General features: G+C 30.5%; 13 protein-coding genes across 13 annotated transcripts; 6 read left to right on the top strand and 7 right to left on the bottom strand.

Annotated features, from left to right (window-relative positions):
* Positions 1-1,559: 1,559 nt before the first annotated feature.
* Positions 1,560-2,777, bottom strand: GO595_008118 (Mitotic apparatus protein; the record flags this gene model as incomplete). The annotated part of the gene is made up of 1 exon (XM_067921657.1): positions 1,560-2,777. One exon carries the CDS (start codon positions 2,775-2,777, stop codon positions 1,560-1,562), a length of 1,218 nt encoding a protein of 405 aa, XP_067771952.1.
* Positions 2,778-3,047: 270 nt separating this feature from the next.
* Positions 3,048-3,689, bottom strand: GO595_008117 (mps one binder kinase activator-like 1 like B; the record flags this gene model as incomplete). Its single annotated transcript, XM_067921656.1, has 1 exon — positions 3,048-3,689. One exon carries the CDS (start codon positions 3,687-3,689, stop codon positions 3,048-3,050), a length of 642 nt encoding a protein of 213 aa, XP_067771951.1.
* Positions 3,690-5,271: 1,582 nt separating this feature from the next.
* On the top strand, positions 5,272-6,546 carry GO595_008116 (RhoGEF domain containing protein; the record flags this gene model as incomplete). The annotated part of the gene is made up of 1 exon (XM_067921655.1): positions 5,272-6,546. The coding sequence occupies one exon, from the start codon at positions 5,272-5,274 to the stop codon at positions 6,544-6,546; it is 1,275 nt and encodes a 424-aa protein (XP_067771950.1).
* A 434-nt stretch (positions 6,547-6,980) lies between these two features.
* GO595_008115 (rho-related GTP-binding protein RhoU) lies at positions 6,981-7,619 on the top strand (the record flags this gene model as incomplete). Its single annotated transcript, XM_067921654.1, has 1 exon — positions 6,981-7,619. One exon carries the CDS (start codon positions 6,981-6,983, stop codon positions 7,617-7,619), a length of 639 nt encoding a protein of 212 aa, XP_067771949.1.
* A 306-nt stretch (positions 7,620-7,925) lies between these two features.
* On the top strand, positions 7,926-8,726 carry GO595_008114 (aldo/keto reductase; the record flags this gene model as incomplete). Its single annotated transcript, XM_067921653.1, has 1 exon — positions 7,926-8,726. The coding sequence occupies one exon, from the start codon at positions 7,926-7,928 to the stop codon at positions 8,724-8,726; it is 801 nt and encodes a 266-aa protein (XP_067771948.1).
* Positions 8,727-8,899: 173 nt separating this feature from the next.
* GO595_008113 (uncharacterized protein) lies at positions 8,900-9,973 on the bottom strand (the record flags this gene model as incomplete). The annotated part of the gene is made up of 1 exon (XM_067921652.1): positions 8,900-9,973. One exon carries the CDS (start codon positions 9,971-9,973, stop codon positions 8,900-8,902), a length of 1,074 nt encoding a protein of 357 aa, XP_067771947.1.
* Positions 9,974-10,124: 151 nt separating this feature from the next.
* GO595_008112 (chaps-domain-containing protein) lies at positions 10,125-11,744 on the top strand (the record flags this gene model as incomplete). Its single annotated transcript, XM_067921651.1, has 1 exon — positions 10,125-11,744. One exon carries the CDS (start codon positions 10,125-10,127, stop codon positions 11,742-11,744), a length of 1,620 nt encoding a protein of 539 aa, XP_067771946.1.
* A 2,314-nt stretch (positions 11,745-14,058) lies between these two features.
* Positions 14,059-14,694, bottom strand: GO595_008111 (MOB kinase activator-like 1; the record flags this gene model as incomplete). The annotated part of the gene is made up of 1 exon (XM_067921650.1): positions 14,059-14,694. One exon carries the CDS (start codon positions 14,692-14,694, stop codon positions 14,059-14,061), a length of 636 nt encoding a protein of 211 aa, XP_067771945.1.
* A 1,651-nt stretch (positions 14,695-16,345) lies between these two features.
* On the top strand, positions 16,346-16,789 carry GO595_008110 (HSP20-like chaperone; the record flags this gene model as incomplete). The annotated part of the gene is made up of 1 exon (XM_067921649.1): positions 16,346-16,789. The coding sequence occupies one exon, from the start codon at positions 16,346-16,348 to the stop codon at positions 16,787-16,789; it is 444 nt and encodes a 147-aa protein (XP_067771944.1).
* A 1,495-nt stretch (positions 16,790-18,284) lies between these two features.
* On the bottom strand, positions 18,285-19,118 carry GO595_008109 (Leucine Rich Repeat family protein; the record flags this gene model as incomplete). Its single annotated transcript, XM_067921648.1, has 1 exon — positions 18,285-19,118. One exon carries the CDS (start codon positions 19,116-19,118, stop codon positions 18,285-18,287), a length of 834 nt encoding a protein of 277 aa, XP_067771943.1.
* A 111-nt stretch (positions 19,119-19,229) lies between these two features.
* GO595_008108 (uncharacterized protein) lies at positions 19,230-20,147 on the bottom strand (the record flags this gene model as incomplete). Its single annotated transcript, XM_067921646.1, has 1 exon — positions 19,230-20,147. One exon carries the CDS (start codon positions 20,145-20,147, stop codon positions 19,230-19,232), a length of 918 nt encoding a protein of 305 aa, XP_067771942.1.
* A 204-nt stretch (positions 20,148-20,351) lies between these two features.
* Positions 20,352-22,637, bottom strand: GO595_008107 (uncharacterized protein; the record flags this gene model as incomplete). The annotated part of the gene is made up of 1 exon (XM_067921645.1): positions 20,352-22,637. One exon carries the CDS (start codon positions 22,635-22,637, stop codon positions 20,352-20,354), a length of 2,286 nt encoding a protein of 761 aa, XP_067771941.1.
* Positions 22,638-23,437: 800 nt separating this feature from the next.
* On the top strand, positions 23,438-24,952 carry GO595_008106 (intraflagellar transport protein 74-like; the record flags this gene model as incomplete). Its single annotated transcript, XM_067921644.1, has 1 exon — positions 23,438-24,952. The coding sequence occupies one exon, from the start codon at positions 23,438-23,440 to the stop codon at positions 24,950-24,952; it is 1,515 nt and encodes a 504-aa protein (XP_067771940.1).
* Positions 24,953-25,075: the final 123 nt, after the last annotated feature.

Here is a 25,075-nt window from a genome sequence, read left to right as displayed (position 1 = left end):
TAATAGGAAAGAAATTATTATACTATTATAATTAGAATAACCATTATTTGTATTATTTAAAAAAAAATGATTTGTAGGATAATTATATAATATTCAAAAAATCCAAATTTAACAAAGGAAAGAAAATCTGATTTAAAGGTGGAGTCCACTAAATTGAATAGAAAACGATCATTCGATAAATTCATAAACGGTCTCTTGTTTTTTATCAAGAAATACCGGTGTTTGAATGTAATACGTACGATTAAAAATAAATAATATCTCTACTCAATGATGTACTTATTATTTATCAAAATATTAAGACATTCGATAAAATATGACAGATAATTAAATTTCATATTAAAATTAGATGAAAAAATCGTTCTATCACATTTTTATACATTTTCCTTATATAAGGAATAGTATACATGGTCCTGAAAAAAAATTTAAGAAAATTAGGAAAAATGATGAACAAATCATCATAAAAGCAAAAATCCTATTTTGAAATTAATATGCTAAATTCTATTTAATAATATGATAATATATTTTCTGAAATAAATATAGAATCCAAGTAAATAAGAGTCAATAAAACAAAAAAAGCATAATGCATTACTTAACGAACATCTTTCGTATTCAAAAATCAAAACCGATACAATTCAAATTTCCATATAAGCCATAGAAAATCATAATCATGCAAAACGTTATGTTACTTTACATTTATTGTAATAAATGAGAAATCTTTAATAAAAATGGTTTTTCCATTTTATATAAAGAAGATTTTAGATAATTTTTTACACTCTAACATTTACTTTAATTCTAATCTTATCAAATTCATTTCGAACTGATTCTTTATCATGTTACAGACATCATCCAAACAAGCGATGTCACTTAAACTCGAATTCTTTCTCTCCAATTGCTGTCAGCATATTACATTGCAACAAATCCCTCATCAAGAAGTATGCGTCTGTGATTAATCCCATTGAAAACAGGATATACAGCACAGGATGAAACTCATTTGCAGCAGCGAACACACATACACAGTCTTGTAACTTATTCAACTCAAACAACTTACATCCATTGTGAACAAAAAGGAATTGATATTAATACTAAAGATATTTATTTGTTTTATTCAATATTTAATCTGATAATTTAGAAATTCAAAATAATATTTGGAAATTATTTGAATAATTTAAAACAGCGCTTTTGAAAGCATCAGAAAAAAGTTATTCAGAAATAGTGAAATTACTTCATGAACAAACAGTTAATTAATTTATTTATTTTAAATATTTAAAATAGTTAAAATATATCAATACAAAAATAGAAAAATCATTCAAATAAAAAAGAAACATATTTTTCTATTATTTTCGAAGAATAAATATCTCATAATAAAATAACCGCATATTTTTTTGAAACTTCTATGATACTCTGTTTTATTTTAACACATTTAGAATATAAGCCTAAACCCATCTTTTATAAATACAAAATCAAAAGCAATAATTTTATCACATTAAACTTTTTTTTTTTGTGATTTATTATTATTTCGTATCTTTTCTTTGCAAAATATATAAAAAAAAATCATTTGTTTAATCATCACTAGAGTATTCGACATCTGCCAAAAATTCGCGCGAGTTTCCTTTGCTTCTTGATCTCGATTTGTTTTGCTGTTTCGGTTCGTCGGGGAGTTCTTCCCATTGCTTTGGCCCACTCTTCTGTCCGATCATATCATTTTTGCTTAGGTCCGGCGGCCGTGGGATCAATCGCGATGAAGTTATTATCTTTTCGGGGTAATACACATGCGATGTTACGATTTTGTTACCAGACACAGGCAAGCCATAATACAAAAGGTCGCTAGTATCTTGGTTCATGTTCCTTATTTCGAACTTATATCCATTAAGAATAAGATATTCAATACCAGTATCTGTCCGATAGATGAAACAATTGGAATTACCATCATCATCAAAGAGGATGGAATAGTTCTCGTCTTTCTTTTGAAATTTAAGAGAATTCAACTTAAGTTCTGTACAAGGATCAATCGATTTACATCGGCGTTCAGGTAAAACAATGGTCTCAGGATCAAAGACTTGAACAACTTCTTCGGGTTGCTCATCATAATAATCATAATAATCATCGCTAGAGTTTTCTTCGTCATAAAGATTTTGTTGTATCGCTGGGGTGCCCCCGCTAACGGTCTTCGCATGAATCGCTTCGTATTTTTCTTGGAGCTCATCACGCCTTCTGTAGACTTCTTCATCATCGCGGTACTCACGTTTAAGAAAAGCGTCAAATTCATCAACTGGAAGTCTTTGACTTTGAGCTCGACGAAGAACATCATTTAATTTAATCTTAAGTGGATCAGTATGATGTTCTTTTGTACGACGCTTGCCTTCTTTCTTGGGTTTAGGTTCACGTGGTTTATGCTCTTTCTTTGGACGAGGTTCACGTTTCTTTTTTTCTGGTTTCGGTTTTGGTTCTCGCTTTTTCTTCTTCTTCTTAGGCATGTCATCTTCAATGAAATCTTCGTCGCTATCTGATTCCATGCGTTTTTCTTTGGCAAGTCTAATTCGTTCTTGTTTATTGAAGATTTTCTTGTTTTGTTCTGTCTCTTTAAGGATACGTTCTGTTCCTTCAACTGTTTCATCATCGTCTGGATAATCTGGATAATGGACATGATAATTGTCACCATCTACACTAGTGACTACAGCTTCATAAATATCGTATTCGTTGGTACTAATTACGTAAACATATTCATCTACATGGAAAACTGGATTATCAATTCTTTCGAAATTTGGGATATCATCCATTGCTTAGCCTTAAAACTGTCACTTTTAATCACCATGAAAAAATGTCGTTTAGCATCCACTATTTTTGAATATATTTTTCTAGATCTAGAACTAAAATGGAATTGCAGCTTAAAGATAGTTTAAAGTAATATATCATAAACATTTCATTACTGTAATGATTTGTTTAAAAAAATTTATTAGCATTTTTTAAGAAATTGACTTATGTCAGATTGTTTGTCATTGAACAATATTAAAAAACAAAAAACAATTTTTAAAGAGAAAATACGAAATTTATTTTTGGAAACTTAAAATAACTTGCCGAAGTGGTTCGAGCTCATTTTTAGGCATCAGACTATATTGATCAATGAAACAATAAAAATGTCTAAAAGCAGTGTTAAAGTGTGCTTCAATGTCAAGTCTTCTGACATCCTCTAGGTGATGATGATAAATATGTGCATAAACTCGGAACAGTCTTTTTGTGATCTGTTTTATTACATCTTTAAAGTTTTTCGGAAATGGCACTGTTGGGTCTGGAGGAAATACATTTTGGTCATCAAACAAATTTAATACCCATTCATAAAGAAGTTCAATATATTGTTTGGCTGGAAGTTTTGTTGGTGTCTTATAGTTTTTGCCATCAGCCCAAAGATATTGATATTTCTCTCCTGCCGACATTGTTGGACATGTTTCTTCATTACAATATTCTAAAACATTTTCAGTAACAACGCAAAGCTCATTGAAAAAATCAACAATGTTTGCTGCTAGCCAATCATTTAGTTCTGTATTTGGTGGTAACTTTAAACTTTCTGAAAAATCTCCTGCATTTAGTGTAGCTCTCTTGTGCTGAATTAGACATGCTTGACGGGCATTCTTAAGGTGGTGGTGTTTTTTAAATGTTCCGTTTCGGTTGAAGAGTTTCTTGAATCCGCTCATGCTTCAACGAAAAAATTTAAGCTGAACTCCCTTGTTTGAATAGTTTATATTTATTGGTTCACTGTCCTTCAATCAAAAGATTCAAAACTTTGGCGGTAAAAACTATCCAAACTCCAAAATTCAACTTTCTTTATTCAAAATAAAACTCATATTTTTTCTTTTTTGAGAAATCTTGTTCTTTTCTTTGATGTTGATGGAGTTTTCATGCGAAAATAATAAAACTTTTCCTACCGTCCGACCATTTTTTCACAGAATAAAACGCAATGATACTCTCAATTTTGAGAATATAGAAATTTGGCGCCGTCAAAAAAGAAATTTTATAAATAAACAAAAGTGAAAATAACGAACTAAAGGTAAAAGATTTACCCTTTAGCAAAAAAAAAAATGGAATTTCCAGGAAAAATAAATCAAACATCATCAAGTGAGTCACCTGGGAGTAATTTGTCGAACAAACAAAATGGTTTTTCATTTTCAAGTATCAAAGACATCGATATAATCCCAAAAAATAACACAATTTCTCAACAAGAGCAAAAATTACCTGAAATGGACAATTCTCCTACACATAGTAATCGCAACATTCCTGAAATTTTTCTATCAATGTCTTTTGAAAAAATAATAAGTAATCAAAATGAACAACCTAAGGTCAAAAAGAAGAAAAGAAAAAGAAGAATTAAAAAGAAAGAAAATGTCGTGAATGGAAATCAATTTAAACCTGTAATTAAGACACATAAGAAAATTCATAGGAAAAATAAGTTCCCAAAAGATACAGTTAAACCTGTACCAGATGTTAAACAGTACAAAAGGCGAATTCTTAAACCCAAAAATTTACAACAAGAACAAGACGAAATAATTGACAGAATTGCATTAAAACAAGAATTAGATTATCAAAAACGAATTGAGCAAGCACAGCAACTTAAGCTTCAGAGAATTAACGAAATGAAAACGAAACGTATCCAACATGATCACAAGATTTCTGCAAGAAAGAAGAAAATAGAAAATATTCAAAACCAAAAAATGAAAATAACAATGCAAAAATTTGATCAAGCAGAAGAAAGAAGGCAACAAATAAAAGATCAACAAATGGAAGAATTAAGAAAGAAAGCTGAGTTAAGGGAAAGGAGAAGGCAAAGAGCAATGGAATACAGAATGAAGTTAGTTTTGCAAAAAGAAAAAAAAGTTTTTAAAAATATGCAACATGAAATAATTCCAACCCAAGGAAGAACAACGCCAACTATAATCGTTCCAAGAATATTGAAATAAGGCGATGAACTTTGTGTAATGATACCAAAGTATATTTGGTACTCTTTGATATAAATTTAATTTGAAATTTTTCGAAATCAATTTTTTAAATTAATTTGTCAAAATGTTCTGTAAATGATAAATTCAATTACATATTTTTTCCTTTTTGTTATTGATTTTGCCTCTTTAAAAAAAATTTTGGTGCAATTAACTTTTTTTATCATCTTACAAATTGTCCGCCTTGAAATTTGAATGGACATTCAGTTTTGAGACTGAAAAGCGCCAGTTCAAAAGAATTTTATAACAAAAATTGAACAAATAAAACGGTTTTAAGGGAAAATTTATGAGCGAAAAAGAGAAAAAAGACACACAAGTCAAAGCGAATGATGAACACATCATATTAAAGTCTGCTTTCAATGTCTCCAAACATCTTTTTTTGTTGTTGTATCATCTTCTTCTTTGGATCTTCAATTTAATTAAATCATTCTTTTCTCAAAAACCAACCAAAAGTCAAGAACAAGAAGAAGAAAGTACAATAGATTCTCAAATTGTTAACACCCAATTTGATATCACAAGTAAGATTTTCATTACACAACAACTTGTTGTTACAGAAGAACAGCCAGCGCCTGAAGTTCAAAATTCCAAGAAAGAAGAAATTAAAAATCTTTATAATTCATATGTAAAGAAAGAAAAAGCAGAACGCAAGTTCGACCAAAAGCAATTCACAGATCGTACTAATGCCATCAACGAACTCATTACCACAGAAGTTAAATACAAATCATTTCTTGAAACTCTTCTTACACTTTATCGATCAAATCTTTCCAAAGTTATACCTCCAGACACCGACAAACTTTTCTTTGGTAACATCGAACCACTCATTCAACTTAGTAAATCCTATAGTGATTCATTTGCCAAAGAATACAAACGAGGCATTGACAAATGCGTTATTTCCAATTGTTTCAAGACCAACGAATCACTCCGAATCTTTGCTCCATACATCTCAAGTTATAATGAAATACTTTCTGAATATAGTAAACTCATTGCTACAAACAAGAAAGCTAAAAAACTCATTCAAACGATCGAAACGACAAACCCGACGACACTTTTCATGTCACTGATGATTATGCCGATACAGCGGTTAACACGATATGTACTTTTACTAAAAACTATCGATAAAGCAACCCCCGATTGGCATGAAGATCATAAGAAGCTTGGAGGTGTTATTGAAAGGATTCAACAACTTGCAGAAGAAGCAGATAGAAAATGTACTGAAAATGATAATAAAAGAGCATTAGTTGAACTTGCATTAACAATTCCTAAATCGTCAAGAATTATAAAGCCTTCAAGAACACTAATTTGCGCTTATCAATTAAGTAATGGTTTGGAATTAAATCTACTAAATGATGTAATCCTATTAACCAAATTTGATAGCAAAGAAAAGGAAAAGAAACACCAAAGAACTTTGAAGGCAGCCCTTTACTTAAAGGATATTATGGACATAAAAATTGGTGATGAAATGATTGTTATCAATACAAGGAAATCAATATTAAAAATGAAAGCAAACAAGGAAAATATTGACTTCATTACAAAAGTTCAAAAATTAATGAAGAAAGATTAATAAAATTATTATACCATTTTTAATTTATGTTTTATATAGATCAACATGTTGTGAGAAATATCAATTACCAACTCATGAATAGAGGGAAATACAATTTATGCTGTGTAATAATATCGATGAATTATTAAAATTTAATGATTAACTAATCAAATATTTCCACCTTTATAGCAGTACTAGCTTCATGTTATATAAGAATTAGGCCAAATATTAGAAACCATCTATCCCTTAATTGGAGAAAAGCGTGTTTATTTAGCGATGTTAATTATCAAATCAAGTTCTTGTTATTTTTGAATTGGCTGTATCAGAAAGAAAATAAATCTTTAAAAAGAAAATTATGTATATGATTATATTAAATGTTTATATAAATAATTTTTAAATATTTAAAACATGTTTTTTGGGGATTTCCAATAAATAATGCCACTTTTGCGTTCAATATGGAAAACAACAAAACAAAGTCAACTCGCCACAAGACAAGAAATAAAGTCAATACCCAAATCGTTGGTGATTGTAATGTTGGCAAAAGTTCGTTGATATCAGCTTATATTCCTAATGCTTCCACTAATTCAGACGAATCTTCTCCAAATAATGAATCTCCTGCAATGAAATCAAAGCTAGTTAGCTGTGAAGGGAAAACATTTAAATTGTGTATTTATGATCGCGGTATGGCTGAAGAAGATTGGAAGTTTATCGATTCCAGTTATCAAAATGCAGATGTTATTCTAATTTGCTTTTCGCTTATAGATCCAAGTTCTTTGGAAAGTGTTACTGAGCGATGGGTTCCTGACATTAAAGCAGTTGCATCCAAGACGCCTATTATTTTGGTTGGAATGAAATCAGATCTTCGAGATGAACCAAATCTCAAAACGAGCACACTATTTGAACCTATTTCAACAGAGAAAGGCGAAACAATTTCAAAAGAAATTGAAGCATTTGGTTATATTGAATGTTCATCCAAAACCAAATATAACATAAACGAAGTCTTTGAGCTATCACTACAAAGTTATGTAAAGAATTTGGAGCTTCAAAAATCTACACCAAAAGAAGAGGAAAATGAAACATGTATCATCTTTTAAGGTGTTTTTAATTATGATTAACTAATAAAATAAATATTTTTAATAAGGAATGAAATAATTTCATTACAATTTATTATATGTGAGTTTATTATTATTTCAACTCAACTCAACACTTAGGGGTAATTCTATTTTTAATCACGAGATAAAAATTGGGGACCCCAAAAATTGTACAGACGATATAATATACAATATCACGATACCAATTTTCAATGGAAAGTGGCATATTTTGTGTCACAATAAAATTTGAATGAGTTACGATAAATTGGTAATCTGAGATGATCGCCTAACATTTTATTTAAAGCAAGCATGATGAAAAGCATTCGCCTTAATAATGGCGTGGAAATGCCTATGATTGGATATGGTGTTTATTTAATCCCATCTAATAAGACAGAGCAATGCGTTTTAGACGCTTTAAACACAGGATATCGATCAATAGACACTGCTCAATGTTATGGGAACGAACATGAAGTTGGCCTAGCTGTGAAAAAATCTGGAATACCTAGAGAACAAGTATTTATTACTACTAAGCTATGGGGATGCCGTGGATATCAAGATACTGTAAAATCCATCAATGGTTCATTACGCGAACTTGATCTTGGATATATTGATCTTTTACTGATTCATGAACCCACTGGAAATTATCTCGAGATTTATCGCGCTATGGAAGATGCATATAACGAAGGCAAATTACGTTCTATAGGTGTTGCTAATTTCCTTGAAGATGATTTCATGAAACTCGTAAACAATTGTCGCGTCATTCCAGCCGTCAATCAGGTCGAAACACATGTGTTCAGACAACAGAAAAATTTGGTTCCTCTTTTACAGAAATATGGAACTGCTCATGAGGCATGGTCGCCAGTTGCTGCAGGAAAAAACAGAATCTTTAAAAATCCTGTTTTAGTACAGATTGCGAAAGCGCATGGAAAAACAACAGCGCAAATTGCGTTGAAGTTTTTGTACCAGCAAAATATCATTATAATACCAAAATCTACTCACATTGAGAGGATGAGAGAAAATTTACAAGTTGATGATTTCGAACTCACCGAAAATGAGTTAAATGAAATAAGGGCACTCGATAAAGGCAAAAGCCTATTCGGTTGGTGGTAGCTAAACATATTTTATAATTTATTTTATTGAAATTAAATTCTAGTTTAATATTGTCATGTGATCTAATGTTGTTTTCCTTTCCATAGTCAGGGGATTAACGTTATGATGAAAATCCGAATAATATTACTCCAAAACAAAACACTTAATGCTTCAGAAAAAAAATCAAACAAAATTTATTCTTCATTCTCTCCTATATGTAGCTCTATATTTTTTGTCTCTTTTGCTTCTTTTTGGAGCAATTTTTTTTGCAATTGCAAACATTTTTTATTTATCTGATTTAATTGATCAACTAAATCAGAATAAGAATCAGAGACTTGGAACTCACTTAATTCCATCTGTGCTTCTGCAAGCTTCCAGCATAACCCTTTCACAATGTTTTGCTGTGATTTTAGCTGCTCAACAAATTCTTCGGTTACAGGTGGCACTTTTTGCTCTGCCAAATTTTTTTCGGTTTTTTCGCCGTTAAGTTCTTCCAAGTGCGAAATGAGTTCTCTGTCGTGACTCAGCTTTTCAGTGAGTAAAATGTCCATTGTTCTAAGAGCATGACTCTCTTCTTCAAGCGAATTACATTTGGCTCGAATTTTGGATATCTTTGATTTCATTTTTTCATTGGAAAGTTCAAGTGTAGCTTTTTGGGTGATAAGAGATTCTAAGCTTTTGTTAACACGATCAGCAGCTTCACCGATACCATAGTGCTTACGAGAATCAATTGCTTCACCTTGAAGCTTTGCATATTCAGCTTGGAGAGCTTGAAGCTCGTCTTGTCGTGCTTTAGATGAGCCGCCTTTTTTAAGAAGAGCGTCAATGTCAAAATCATCACCACATTCGTTTGCTATTTCTTGGTATAATTCTTTGAGTTCTTTTGATAGAGCTTCGTTTTGAGTTCGAATAGAGTTGATCGTGTCGTCTGTTAGGTTTGTTTGTGGTTGCTGTTGTTCAATTGTTTTCCCTTCAATTTTTGCAATATTAGTTTGGTATTTATTTATACGTTTTTCTTCATATTCGACAGCTTTTGTTAAACTAGTCAATTGTCTATCAAGGCCTATTATTTCTTTTTGATTTTTTTCTTTCTGTGCTTCTAGATTAAATTGTTTTGTCGTTTCTTGAACTTGAATTTCTTTTTCTATTGCTTTAATTTCTTGCTTTATCGATTCTATAGTAGCGTCAAGTGGATTTATTGTATCATGATCTGAATTTAAATCTAAATTGTCATCGAGATTTGGATCATCCCCAATCCCAACGAACATTTATGTCATTTTGTTTTGCGAATTTTTATTTAATGCCATAAACGAACTTCAAAAATCAGTTTTTCAGAGTTTTTGATGGGAATTGTATTTTGCACGAAAAATTTGAATGAAAAAAACGTGTCAATGACTTTTCCTTTTAATATCCTCAAGGATGGATCTGGTTTCAGATGTGCCAGAACTCCCTGGAGACTTATTGCCTGATCGCAAAGAAATGTTGGCTCAAAGCACATCTGAACTTGGGCCACCTGATCTTGTTCGTATTCAAAAGACAGGAAAAAATTCAAATTTTTTATCTCATTATGTAATTGGCACACATATAGAAGGGGAAAAATCAATCAGAAGCTACCACCAGTGGATGTTAAAAAATAGACCAAAAAAGATTTTAGGAAAATACAAATATAATATCACAGATTTTGTTTACTGCTGTTGGAACTCTTTTTCAAATCATGACGTTCATTTCAAAATTAACGCTAACAATGATTTTTCAATTGAAGTCCATACATTAGATAAGAAACCTCCAAATTCTGATAGACAAAAACTATTCAAAGAAATTCGTTTGTCTGCCGTTTTACGATTTTGGATGAATCCATCTCCTCTTTTTCGGGTTATTTATAATTATCCATATAAAAATTATCCAGAAATTAGAACAGTTATTCCTCCTAAGCTAACATCAGATGACCTTCTATACATTGCCACCAATCATCCCCAAAGTTATTATGTTGAATTAGCCATATCAAATTACTTAATATCAATTGGTAATCAGATTGATATTGAGTCTAATTTGCACAAACTCATTCCTTTTCTTCCTCGCGTTGCTTCTCACGTTTATCGCTTGCTTCCAAATTATATTTCTTTTAAGTCTCGTCTTTCAGAATTTTTAATTGAATCGTATCGCTTTTCTCCAGATGATATTTTCATTGCATATAATTGTATAATTTCATCTCCTCAACCAATCAACTCTGAATCCTTTTTACCCATTCTTCTAAATTCACTTTGGGCATCCCCGATTGCTTGTGCAGGATTAGCTCACTTAGTGATGAAAAGTGATGATCCTGAAGATGCTATATTTTGTCTTAACGCTGCATTTTACGCTAAGCTCTACCACCAAAGCGAGGCGCCTAAATTAGAACCGACGCCTGTCAAATCCAAAAAAGGGGCACGCCAAAAACCGTCGGTATTTGAGAAGGAACTTCTTTTTTCCTCTCAAATTATTGACAACAACTTAATCATATACCAGGAATTCACTGAACTCACAAAAGCAATCACACCAATAAGACTTAAGACCATACTAAAGACAAAGTTTGTGTCAACACAAGATACAATTCATGTTCCATCTGATACAGAATTTCCTATATTTCACAAACAAAATGAAATCGACAATTTATATGACCCTGGTGTTGCATCGGATATATCTGTTCCTCCAGTGATTAGAAATATCCCATTATCCACAGAATTTTCAAGATTAGCAAATATCGCTCTTGAAGATATCTACTTCAGAGACCAAGCATTACGAACTAAAAAGATAGAAAACGAAGGTGACGCACAAAAAGCGTTGTTCGTTGCCCTTCGACTAAATAATGAGGAATTGTACAAAATCGCAATCGAGTCATTGAAAACTATGAAAAAGATGAGGCCTGTATACGAAGTTATGCGTCTTAAATTTAAGTGCGAACCAAACTTTGAGATTAGTAAAAGTTCAAAATTGACACCAAAAGAAAAATCGGGTCTAATAACAGCGCGAGAAGTTGCAAAGGGAATTTTCGGGATTTAATCATTTGTTTAAAATAATAATAAAATATTAATATTGATTTAATTATTTTTGAATTTTTTTTTATTATCAAAATCAACTTTCCAAATAAAAATAAAAAATTTATTCATATGTTAAATAATCCACAACACGAATAAGTGTGGGGACATTTTACAAGACCTTTTAACTGGTGTAAAATTCTGGATCACTTTTGAGAGGGATTCACTGTGCAAGGCACCCTAATTCCACTTTTTCATATAAAATATTTTCGGTCCAGTTTGGACTCATCCAACCACTCCTCAGTTGACACAAGTCCAAAGGGGATCAATTACACAACCGCAGACCAAACCTCCAAATCCTCTCAATCGATTTTTAAAGGGTAAATTCCGAACGATATAAAACGATCCCACTTTTTAAAAGAAATTATTATTCTATCAATTTGATTTTCAATAAAAATATAAATGACACCTATTTTGAATGAAAATAGAAAATGAAATACGGTTTGGCAAAATACAGTCCGATTAAAAAACATTAAAAAAGTGATGAGTGTCACAATAACTTATTGAATACTTTATGAATGTGTAAACTATTCATTGATCAAAGTTGAAATTTGAGTAAAACTATATTACGTCATATATATACCTAAAGTTTATTAGAATGATTTAGATATGATTATGACCGAAATTTATATGATAGCATTAAATTCGAATCTTATATATAAATATTCATTATTTCTGATATTTTTTTTTTGTTGTAATGAAATACGATATAAAAATATTCGATTAATCAAATTTGTATATATATAATTCTAATAGTTCAAATATCATGAAATAATAATATTGTATTTAAACAAAGCGGATTTATATAAAGTCTATTTCGATAATTGGATATCATCCTTTTATCATTTCGATGAATTTGGATTTAAATAATATATCATTCGAATTATATCTGTATTTATATTTTTTGATGATATCATATGCACTGTTTTACATGTTTATAAGTAATTCCAAATGTTTATATGAAATATCTATATTTCCGAATATAATTTGAAAATACCAAATGATTAAAATGAATACAAAAGAAAATAAATATCTATAGTATTAATATCATATTATTTTTGTTCCATAAGTAATTTAACTATTTATGCATGACCACTTGAAGATGCCCATAGTGCTGCTTATAATATTTAAGATAAAATTACTAAAGTGTTTTTTTAATAGAATAAATAAATATCATTAGCATTTATACCACCGATTTCTTTTTGTACTTTTGCAACTGCATAATGACCTTGTCATATTGCATAATGAGGTGCTGTTTCATTAATTTCATATAAATTACAAAAGATATAACACAGTAAATATTCATGAGAAACATTTTTACTATATATATAATTACATAATGAAGAATTATTAATTATAACAATTCTATGAGATTAAAAAATGACAAATTATTAGTACTTTCAGAAGCATCCGACTTCTAATATTAGAATTATGATTCGAAATATTGATATATTTTTTTATTGATCAAAATTTCCTCTTACATTATGTGAACTATTATAAATACAATCTATATTCACCATCATGATACATAATGTAAATATCATAGAATAAACTATCTCATCTGTGAAATCCGAATGAAACGAAACATATTAAAAAATAAAATTTAATAATAAATGCATTGCTTTGGAATATATAAAATATTCAAAGTTATCGAAAATAAATAAAAGCCTTAATATCTTATTTATGTAAAACATGATTTCTAAAGTCACAAAACATTAATGTTTATTAAATATTTATTAATAAAAAAATCAAAAACCCATATCACTCACTGTGATTCGTGTAAAATCAATGAATAGTTTACACATTCATAAAGTATTCAATAAGTTATTGTGACACTCATCATTTTTTTAATGTTTTTTAATCGGACTGTATTTTGCCAAACCGTATTTCATTTTCTATTTTCATTCAAAATAGGTGTCATTTATATTTTTATTGAAAATCAAATTGATAGAATAATAATTTCTTTTAAAAAGTGGGATCGTTTTATATCGTTCGGAATTTACCCTTTAAAAATCGATTGAGAGGATTTGGAGGTTTGGTCTGCGGTTGTGTAATTGATCCTCCAAAGGCACTGGGTTTGTGTCATTTTTGTGACTATGAAAGACATTTACGCACCAGTTTAAAATCATGGTGAACGTTATTGTAAAAAAAATACGTTAATTTACTTCACATAGTTGTGCTTAGATCTAACGTATTTACAAGTCGCAGCGTTGGTGTAAATATAAAAACGATAATAACATTAAAGAAAGTGAAAAACAATAAATAAAACAAGGCCATGTTTAACCTTTTAAGATTCCATCAATAATGTCTTTCAAAGGATCAAGTTGTTCTTGAGGAATTAAGTTAAACTCTTTTGTGAAGTATATAAACTGTTTGAACGATGTGTTCAGATGGACCATTGTTCCTAATTCTTTGAAGTTCTCCAAATGGTGGTAATAGCAGTGTGCATAAATCCTGAAAAGTCTTTTCATTATGTTCTTAACAATAGATTCAAAGTTCTTTGGGAAAGAAACGCCGATCATTGATGGAAATATTGCTTCATCATCAAGTTGATTTTCAACCCACTCAAAAAGAAGCTTAATGTATTCGCATGCTGGGACATCTCTAGGCTTTGAACGCCCATCAGACCATAAATATTTATATCCAGGTCCTGCTGTCATTTGAGGACATGTTTCCGGAGTACAAAATTCCGTAACAGTTGCATATAGCATTGATAACTGTTTGTAAAAATCAACGACATTAACAGCAAGCCATTCATTGAGATCTTCACCTTCTGGAAGTTGTACAGCTTCTTTCATATTTCCAAAACCTAAAGTGTCCATTGCATGTTGTTGGAGTGCCTGCCTTTTGGGATTGGAAAAGAATTTCTTCATTGGCTTGAATGTTGCTTTGCTACTTGATTGAAACCAATTCATTTTTGGAAATGGTATTTTATAGACGATCATTTTTAATTGAAATTCCTACGATAGAGAAGTTGATTTGACAATGAGGAAATTTACAATAGTTTACAAAGCCGAAGAATTCTGTCAAAATTGAATTGAAAGAAAATTTTTAACAAAAAATCTCATTGTCTTGCTATGTATTTATAAAACCTTAATGTTTCAATAAAGACCAAAATTGAGAATTATAATTTTAATCAAAAATATGTTTAAAATGTTTGACAATAAAATAGAGATATAAAAATTAAAGAAGTAATGATTTGAGGGATCACATAGAAAAAATTAAATAAATGACGTTTACATTTCCCCATTCATGAAGAAATGGCTAGCTGTGGTCATTACAGTTAGTTTTAGTTTATTACTCGTCTTTTTATTCTGTCTTCAGATCTGTTGCTGCCATAGTTTATCGCAATCCACTTACAGAATTGTTATTATGATTTCAATGACAATATTATCTTTTATTTTAATTATTGTATTAAAATCATATCAATACTTTCATTTCTTTCATGAGTGGGAACTATCTTTGTGGGCGGCATTTGAATCTATTCTTCTATTCTTTGGTGCAATAGTTCAAAATGAACTAGATTCACATAATAAAATGATCATAACCAAAAGGATTTCATTTGGGCATTTCACTGTGAAGCGTATTATACATTATTGGAATTGTGATTCTCTAAAAGCAGTTATCTTAGCTCCAATTTGTGAAGAAATGATTTTTCGTGGGTTTACTTGTTCTCTTTGGGAACTTTCAGGAATCTCAACTACTAAAATCATATTTCTCTCCCCAATTGCATTTGGTGTTTGTCACTTCTATAAGTTCTTTTTTGAAGAAGGCAAATTTATGCAGAAATTATGGAATTACTTGTTTCAGTGCACTTTCGTTACCGTATTTGGATGGTGGCAAGCTTGTATGTGGATGAAAACGCACAATTACATTCTTTGTGTTTTCATTCATAGTTTTTGTAATTTTATGGAATTTCCAAACCTTATAAAATTATGGAAGTGGAAAATATTTATGCAGAAAATTTTCATTTGGATTTGCTATTTCATTGGAATTGGTGCATTTGTTTGTATTAATGTATTTATCATATTTAAAAAATAGAATATTTATATTCAGTTTATTTTATTTAATGTAATTGAATGATTTGAAAATGATTCATTGATATAAATTTTTATTTTTTCTTTAGTTATTTCTTAATACATGTACAAAAGTTTTAATATATTATAGTAAAATAGTTAATATTTTAGCAGACGGATATATGTTTATTTCGTTCTAAAATGCTTAAACTAACATTTAATGACAATTTGTAAAGAAAGAAAAAATTTTCTTAAAATTTGGATAATTTTATCATATTTAATAAACGAATAAAAATGAAATTAAACATCACAAGAACATAGATGGAAATTTATTTATTAAAAAAATTTATGAATTTTCTTTTCTAAAAAATGACATTAAAACAGTTATCATCCCAAAAGCGGTTAATGCCTGTTCAAAAGTTTTCAAAAACTGCAAAGCAAGAACAGTAAATTCAATGAATAGCCGTTTATTTTATGATCGTACACCCAAAGATGCAGCGACCACTTAGCAAATTTTCATTCCTACAGAATGACTTTAAATCCTTCAATTATGTGGGCTCAAGGTAGAACAACTGTATATGTTACTATCAAGCTCCAAGATGTCCAGGATGAAGAAATTCAATTCAATCCGAATTGTTTCATCTTTAAAGGGCGAACAGTTTCCCCTGATCAAAAATATGATCTAAATCTTGAGTTATTTGATGAGATTGATCCGACTGATAAAGAAACAAGATATGTAAAATATGGCCGTTATATCCAGTTAAACTTAAGAAAACGAAATTCATCAGTATGGTGGCCTAGACTTGCTAAAACCACGCAAAAGCTCCATTATGTAAAAATCGATTGGGAAAAATGGGTTGATGATGATGAAGATTTTAGTGCATCAGATGATCAATCAAAGGAACTTCCAAATTTGACTGACAAAGATATGACCGATACTAGTGACGAAGAGGAAGCCAATAATGAAGAAAATCAATCCAATGAAGATGCTTAAAAATTAATATCTTTCTAAACATTCAAAATTATACAAGTTTCAATATAATTTTTTAATGCTCAATGTCCACGATCTTATGTTTATTCCGATTGTGAATGAACGATTAGAAAAATCAAAAACTTAATTTTATTGGTATTTCTTTCTTAAGATTATCATTAAAATTATTAAATGATTATTATACATTTTGTTTTATCTTGTTCTATTTGTATAAAAGATGAAAATGTTCTTTTCATTTCAAATAAATCGGAAATAAAACAATTTCAATATTCTAGGTTTAATGTGAAACATATTATAATTAATGAAGTAAGAAATCTTGGGAAATATGCATTTTACAATTGGAATTCTCTTGTTTCTGTGGAAATCAAAGATTATTTAATGTCTATAGGAGATTATGCTTTTAAATATTGTACAAATTTAGAAAAGGTGATTATTGGCGAAAGTGTTTATAAAATTGGGAAAGATGCTTTTAGTAGATGTTATAAATTAACAAACATCAAAATACCTGATTCAGTTTTGGAGATTAGAAGTTATACCTTTTTTCATTGTTCAATTATAGATTTCATAATTATTGGAAATGGTGTAAAAATGATTGATTTTTATGCATTTGCTTATTGCTTTAAATTACCTGAAATTTCAATTCCAGATAAAGTTGAATTAATTACATGTGGATTATTTTTTAATTGCATTGAGTTGAAGTTTGTAACTTTTGGTGATAATATTAATATTATTGGTAACTATTCTTTTTATAAATGTATTGCATTATCAAATATTACAATTCCAAATTCTGTTCATTCAATAAAGGATAGATCCTTTGAAGCATGTTATAATTTAGAATTAATTAATATCGGAGAAAATGTAAGTAAAATTGGGAAATATTCTTTTCATCTGTGCGTTAGCCTTTTATTTATATTTTACTATGGGAAAAATGAACCAAAAATAGGGAAGAATGCATTTTTAGGAGTTCATACCACAACTGTGGTAACACTTAATTCATATAAATCGAACAAATTCGGTAACATGAATGTTATTAAGAAAAGTTTTTTCTAATTCATTCTTGATCATCACAAAAATTATGTTTATATTTATTTTTCAATAAAATATATATTTCCCAGTTTTCCTAAGATCTTTATTTATTTAAAATTTATTTATCTAAATTAATTTTAAGGATTATAAAATCATTTGTTATCTCAATAATAAAATTATATTTATTTTAAAATTTAAATTCTAAAATAAAACATTATTATTCTACATATATAATTTGATAATATCATCAATTTCATGGGATTCTTCTTCAAGTCAAATTATATTCTCTGTTCTATATCTTAAGTTCAGATATTTTTTTTTACAATGCAATTTTATCCAAATCATATTCGATGCTACTGAAACAAAGTTATAATCTTCGTAATTAGTGAATTATTTAAAAAAAAAATTTATTGAACAAAATATATTTAAACTCAAATTCGAAAATAAAAACATTGTTATTCTATATCTAAATTTAATCAATATCAACAATTTCATGTGATTCTTCTTCGGGAGGAGTTTCGCCATTTTTTTCTTCGCTCTTTTTCCTAAGTTCATAAAATTGTTTCATATTTTCTTCATGTTTTAAGTCTTTTTCTTGCTTTATAAGTTGTCTTTCTCTTTTCTCTGCTTCAATTCCTCCTTCTTTCCATGCGTTAACAAGTCTTCGCTCTTCATCTGTAACAGGTGCATCATCAAGATATCGAAGATCTGGAAATTGAAGAATAATACGCCTTCTATAGTTTTTCATGTTTCTCGTAACAGCGTTTCCTTCCATTCTTAAGACTCGAAGTTTTTGTAGGCCAGAAATAATATCTAGAAATCTTTCATCAGAAATCATATTATTGCTCAGGTTGATTATAGTAAGTGAAGGAGCTTCTAAAAGGCCAGAAAGTTTAGATGGATCCATTAATTTATTATGATCAAGTTCTATTGTTGACAATTTAGTACATCCTCCCAAACCTTCAATTTCTTGGATAAAATTGGTAGACAAGCATAATGTATCAAGATTTGATAGCTTATCAAGACCAGAAATTTTTTCAATAATGTTATTTTGCAGATATAATGATCTTAAATTTTGGAGTTGATCAAGCCCTTCGATCGTTGAAATTGCATTGTTGTTAAGCCACAAAGCTTTTAGATTGATGAATGGATCAAGATTTTCGATTTTTGTGAATCCTGAATAATGCAAATAAAGCACATCATTTAGTTCAGGCGTTATGTATAATTTGTGTTTTTTAATAGATTCTTTAATGGCTTTCTTTGTGATTGGCGAACCATCTTCTTCTTCTTCAGCGAAATCGCTCATTGCAATAACGTATTAAACCGTTTACCAAACAGCAAAACAAAAACAAAAAACAATTATTAGCTCAACATACATTATGCATAAACATATAACATTTTGAAACTTTAATTACATTTAGTTACTTTTTATTGATTCTCTATATTCTTCAAATCTTAATGTATCAACACCATCTAAAGTCACTTTTCCACTTTCTATTTCATCTATAATTTCATCAAAGGTTGGTCTCGCTTTTGGATCTTTGCTCCACCCTTTTGTAATGATATTACTGATTTCTTTTGGAATACTATCAGGTATTGGTGGCCTGGCTCCACCAATTATACGATGCCATAGTACAAAGACATTGTTTTTTATTTCTTGGAAAGGCTCTTTTCCAACAAGAATCTGATAACAAAGCATTGAAAAAGCATAAACATCAACTTTAGAGTCATAAGGATCATTTTTGTAGATCTCAGGAGCCATAAAAACAGGGGTACCGCCGTTTGGCGATTTAATTTCGGAATCAAAAAAAGATGACATACCAAAATCAGAAATATATGGATAAAGTTTTTCATCTAAGAGTATATTGTCTGGCTTGAGGTCTTTGTGGATTATTTGGTTATGATGAAGAAGAGACATGGCTTTGGCAATTCCATAGATGATTATCAATTTTGAAGTATTATCCCATCTTTCATCATGCGTTGTACGTTCACGACGAAGCAGTTCTCCAAGAGAGCCGTTACACATGAAATCAGTAAAAATCGTTGGATAATTTTCGCCTGAAAAATTTGTTAAAGATATCCCATGGAATGGAACAATCCATGGTCCTTTAACTTTCAAAAAAACTTCTATTTCTTGCTTAATCATTTGAGTATCTGCCAATTTTTTTCCTTTTGCATTTATATTCTTAGCTGCATATATTTTTCCAGTTTTCTTTTCTTGAACTTTATCAACGATTCCAAATCCACCTGATCTAAGCTTTTCTAATATATTATAATCATCAACATTAACGACATATTGGGAAAGTTTAGGGTCGTCCCCTATCATAAGGTCCATCGTTCACGTAAACTTCACAAAACTCATCAAGAAAATAAACGGCTGCTATAATCCAAAAATGTTTTTCAAACTTACAATTAAAAATATCATTTCATCAACACAACTTATTGATAAAATAACAGTTTTAAGATTAATGGAAATTTTTGCTAATAAAATGTTTATAGTCCATTCATTTGTTTAATGATATCCTGAAAAAAATACTTGTTAATTCACAACAGAACAAGTTTTGAATGCTGAAGGAAGCATGTCCAAAAATTGCTCAGAGTTTGATCTTGCAACACCGTTTCTTACAGCGATGCATCCAAATTGTGATGTCCACATTGCATCTGGAAGATCTATGTTTTCTCTCTGGTACCTTAGTTTGTCCCACATACAGACCATTAGTTCTTTAGGTGGCTCGATTTTCCTAAATGTGTCGATTAATGGTAAGCAAACTTTGATATCTAATACATGGACATTCTCTTGGATCACAGAAATCATAGCAAATGGGTTATCCAACTTTTCTGCTGTGAACGAGAACCTATGAGTAACTTTTGTTCCTTCTTGTAATCCTTTGATTATCCACTCGGGTACTTGAGGAAGAGAAAGTGTAATTGGCACATCAAGTGTAATAGTAACTGATGGTACTACACCTTTTGTAGATACTCTAAGATCAAGACATATGCTCCTTTGAATAGGATCCACAATTGAGGCGATTTCGATCGTCATGGCATGATAAACGGGCGAAATCTCAACAAAATCTCTGTTGACCGTTAAGTTGGTGGTTAACGATTGCGGACACAGTGAACTTGCTAACAAACCTAAGTCAATTACGCTGCAACAAATAAACGGTGAAGCGGGAGGAAGTTCACTTGAATTGGCTTGAAGTTTAGCATCAAGAAAGCTTGGCCTTCTTTGGACTCTTCTCATATTCATTGTGTTAGCCATCTGTGCTTTTCCTTGTGCTACTGCTAATTGGAACAATGGGTCTGACATTTCTTCTTTTAATTCATCTATTTCATCGAAAAATCCTAATTTTACAACCATCGCATAAACAAGAGCAACTTGTAATAACAAAGGAATTTGATTTTCAGCAGTTGTTGTGAACTTTAAATTTATTGGCTCACTGGTAGCTGAATTATTAGGGAATAAAACTTCTTTCATGCATTTCAAAAGATTTGCTTGAAGATGTGGAGGTACGAATTCTGATATGTATAAAAGTAATAATGCTCTTATTGATGGGTTTTTAACTGTCTTTGATAATTCGAATATTGTTTGAACTTTAGATGATATATTTGCTTTTTGATGCCACATATATGAAGCTACTGCTGAAGCGGCAAGAACCCAATGACGATTTTGTTCATTTTGGCTTAATAGTAATTTGAATAACTCGGCTAATATGTCGGTATTAGTTTGCGAAGCAACAAGTGCCGATACGGCGCATAAATCAGTGAAAAACTCCTTTTGCTTAACGGCTTCGTTTCCTTTTGCGATAATTCTTGAAAGCTCATTAAACGTGCTCGCGACGTAAACTAACTGTGAAACCACATCAAGCCCATATGGGTAATCTGTCGTATAAAGATATTCTAACATATGATCAAAGTAACGGTGACTGTGTGCCTTTTCGATAATTTTAAGTGCTGAAATTACTAAATTAGTTCTCATTCCATCACTAAATGGATGATTAATAATAGAAACAATTTCGGGTATAATGGAAGAGGGTGGGATGTCGGAAATATGGCTGAAGTTTGGTAATGTTGGAATTTTCGAAAGAATATATGCTCGTGATGAAAGTGAAACATGTGGAAGAAGTGAAAGAAGTTGTTGAATGTCGGGTTTGATAATGTTAATGATAAGCTCAAGTAAAGAGATATTAAGAAGATGTCCATGAACATATGCAGTGTTCATAATATAATTGTGATATGGCTTGAGAAGATCATTAATATTGGGGTAATCAATAGAAATAAGGAATTGAATGATTTTAAGACATATAAATATGAGTTTTGGTGCTTTGCTATTCAATTGATAAAGTGTGGATTGAACAATAGCTGGACTGATTTTTATATATCCCATGAATGCATAAAATGTGTAAAAACCAGCGTACTTGAGATTGGGATCATTAGAAGTATAAAAAGGATCTAAAAACGAAAAATTATTCATTTCGGATAAGATAACACTAACAGGGGCATTGCTTAAAGAAATGATCAAGCCTTCAGCGCAAGGGTTATTTATATTAAGATCACTTTTGTGCATTTGAATAAAGTCTACCCAAAAATCGTCAGGTAAAAGTAAATCTCGAATAGCAAAATACACAAACTTTTTTGCTTCATTCTTGAGTCGTGGTAACTTTAAAAACTGGATAATATATGGTCCTATAAATGATAAATCAATTTGAGGTGAAGATGCTAGAAATTCTATATGTTGTAAAAACTCGTCTGTTTTTCTTGGAACAGATTTCTCTTGTGGATTTTTTGTTACATCATCGAATGGAAGTTCTTTTTGCTTGAACATTTTTTTGCTCTGAATCTTTTTGACAAACTTTGTTTCCAAAAAGAACTTTATTGTTGCAGATTATGTTTTCGGAACACAGCTGTATTGGACTCCCTAAAATAAAACCAACCTAAAAGCAAATATTCTTTCTAGTTCCTTTTCTTTCATAAACAAACAAATTCGAAATATCATTTCAATCAAATATTTTCAAATATAATAATTAGAAAACAGGAGATATAATTTAATTTCTTTATTGCCAAAAATACTGGTTTGCTAATCAATATGCAAAACACAAAAATTTTTACCCAAAAAAACAGAAGCACTAAAAATACTAATTTAACAAAAAGTGAATTTTTCATAGCTTTATGTATATTTTGAATACATGGCAGAAATTTTCTATAAAAAATTAACGTTATTTATTGTTTGGTGGAAGGTATTCAGTGGTCAGACAACTCGTAAATAAAACATTTTCAAAACATATATCCCAACTTATGAGGAATATTTCACGTGTTTTATAAATGTTGATGGAGTAAAATTGTTAGTCAAACGGAAGGCAGAGCATTCTTGTGCCGAAAACTGGTGTTGGATCCTTTGAAGCTTCTTTCTTCAAAAATGAATACAAAGTTATAACAGAATTATTTTCCACCCTTTGTAACTTATGAGAAATGCATGTAACAAAAACGAAAGATCAAAAAATAGGTCTGCATGACATTTTAAATTTGTTTGTTAAATAAAGCCTATTTTGCAATCATAATCTCTTGAAACTGTTGAGGACATTATTCAATAGTACGATACAGCAAAAACGTTATTTAACAATAGAAATGAGTCAGCGCCCTCCTTCGTCCTATCGGCCGCCTACATCAGGTGTTCCTGTTGGGATGCGTCCACCAACAAGGACTAGAAATGGAAGTGAAGCATTTACACCAAGTCGTGGAATATCTGTTGTAAATCGTCCATTGACAAAACAAGGTCTCCCAAGTGCACACACACATACTGGTGATAGACAAGTTGCAGATAAGTCGTACTTTATTGGGATACTAAGAAATAAAATCAATGACACAATGAAGGAAATTGATAGACTTGACAAAGAAATTGAACAAAGAAAACGTGGACAAGCAATTCAAGCTGAGTTAGAACAACAAGTAGAAGAACTACGAAATGATATTTCACAAAATGAAGCTGTTTTATCTGATTACAATGTTCTTTCAGATCGTATTCAAAACGGAATTTCTATTGACGAAATGAACCAAAGCCTCCAAGAACTTGAAGAGTCCAATAACATCAGTGAACAAGAAATCAATAGATTATTCCGCGAAAAGAAAGATTTAGAATCTTTCGTTGTTGATCAAGAACAACAAGTCCAAGAAATGATGCGAGGTTCTACATCACCAGCTCTTAAACAAATGGCAAATGAAATTGATTCCCTTGAAGCTCAATGTTCACAACTTAGGAATCAAAACAATGAAGTACAAGGTAAATCACGGGAAGAGCTTCTCGAAATGGTCAAAAGTTACACCAAGAAAATCGGAGATCTTGAAAAAGAAATCCAAGATGAACAAAAATCGTATAACTACAGTCAAAACCAAATCAAACTGATCAAAGAAAGGGAAGGCGATCTTCAAACTGAGCGAGGCCAACAATATCTTAAGCTTCTCCAAAAAGAGAAGGAAATGAACAACTTCATCCAGAATTTCCCTCAGACTATAGAAACCGCCAAAACCGATCTATCGGAGTGTCAAAAACGAGTGTTTGAAATTCTTACCAATTCTTCTAATGACCTTCAAAGTATATCAGATTTACCGAGTGCTGAGAATTACAATCAGTTAAAGAATGATCTTCAAATTAAAGAACGCCAAATGCATGATGCGCAAGCGACAACAGAACAACTAAGTATCCAATTAGCTCAACGACGAGAAGAACTTGCGAACTTACAAAACGTAGATCAAAAGATCGAAAAAGAGATTGAACTCATGAAGAAACAAATGAAAGAAATGGAAGAAGAACTTCCGACGTTTAATGATGTTGATTCCATTCGAGAAGAAGGAGAACTCAAGAAGAAACAACTCACGAACTTACGCGATCATTTAAAGCAAGAACTATTACATTTAAGAAAGAATTATAACGCGCTTGCAACGAAATATAATGAGCAAAGATCTTCGTTAAGGTCAAACAACATACACATAAAGTTAAACTCAGTACAAAAAGAAATACGAAAAGTCGCCTCCTCAAATTATGCCATCTCCGAATGTATAGAAGAGAACCGAAGAAGAACCAATTATTCAATCGTCAAAAGAGCATGTATGAACATTGTGAACGATATCAATTCTTTGTTATAATAAATTAGACAAACCGTTGTTCTGTATTGAATGCCGCTATCGTCTGTGAGGTGATTTTTGTGCCGAAACGTTTAAAAATTTCAATGTATGTAAAAATTAACGTAATGCACTCAAAAAGTGAAT

The sequence above is a fragment of the Histomonas meleagridis genome (assembly GCF_020186115.1).
Source record: "Histomonas meleagridis strain 2922-C6/04-10x chromosome Unknown contig_6, whole genome shotgun sequence".
In the NCBI taxonomy this organism is placed as follows: domain Eukaryota; phylum Parabasalia; order Tritrichomonadida; family Dientamoebidae; genus Histomonas; species Histomonas meleagridis.
Note: the sequence above shows the minus strand (reverse complement) of the source record. Positions and strands in the feature narration are given on the sequence as shown.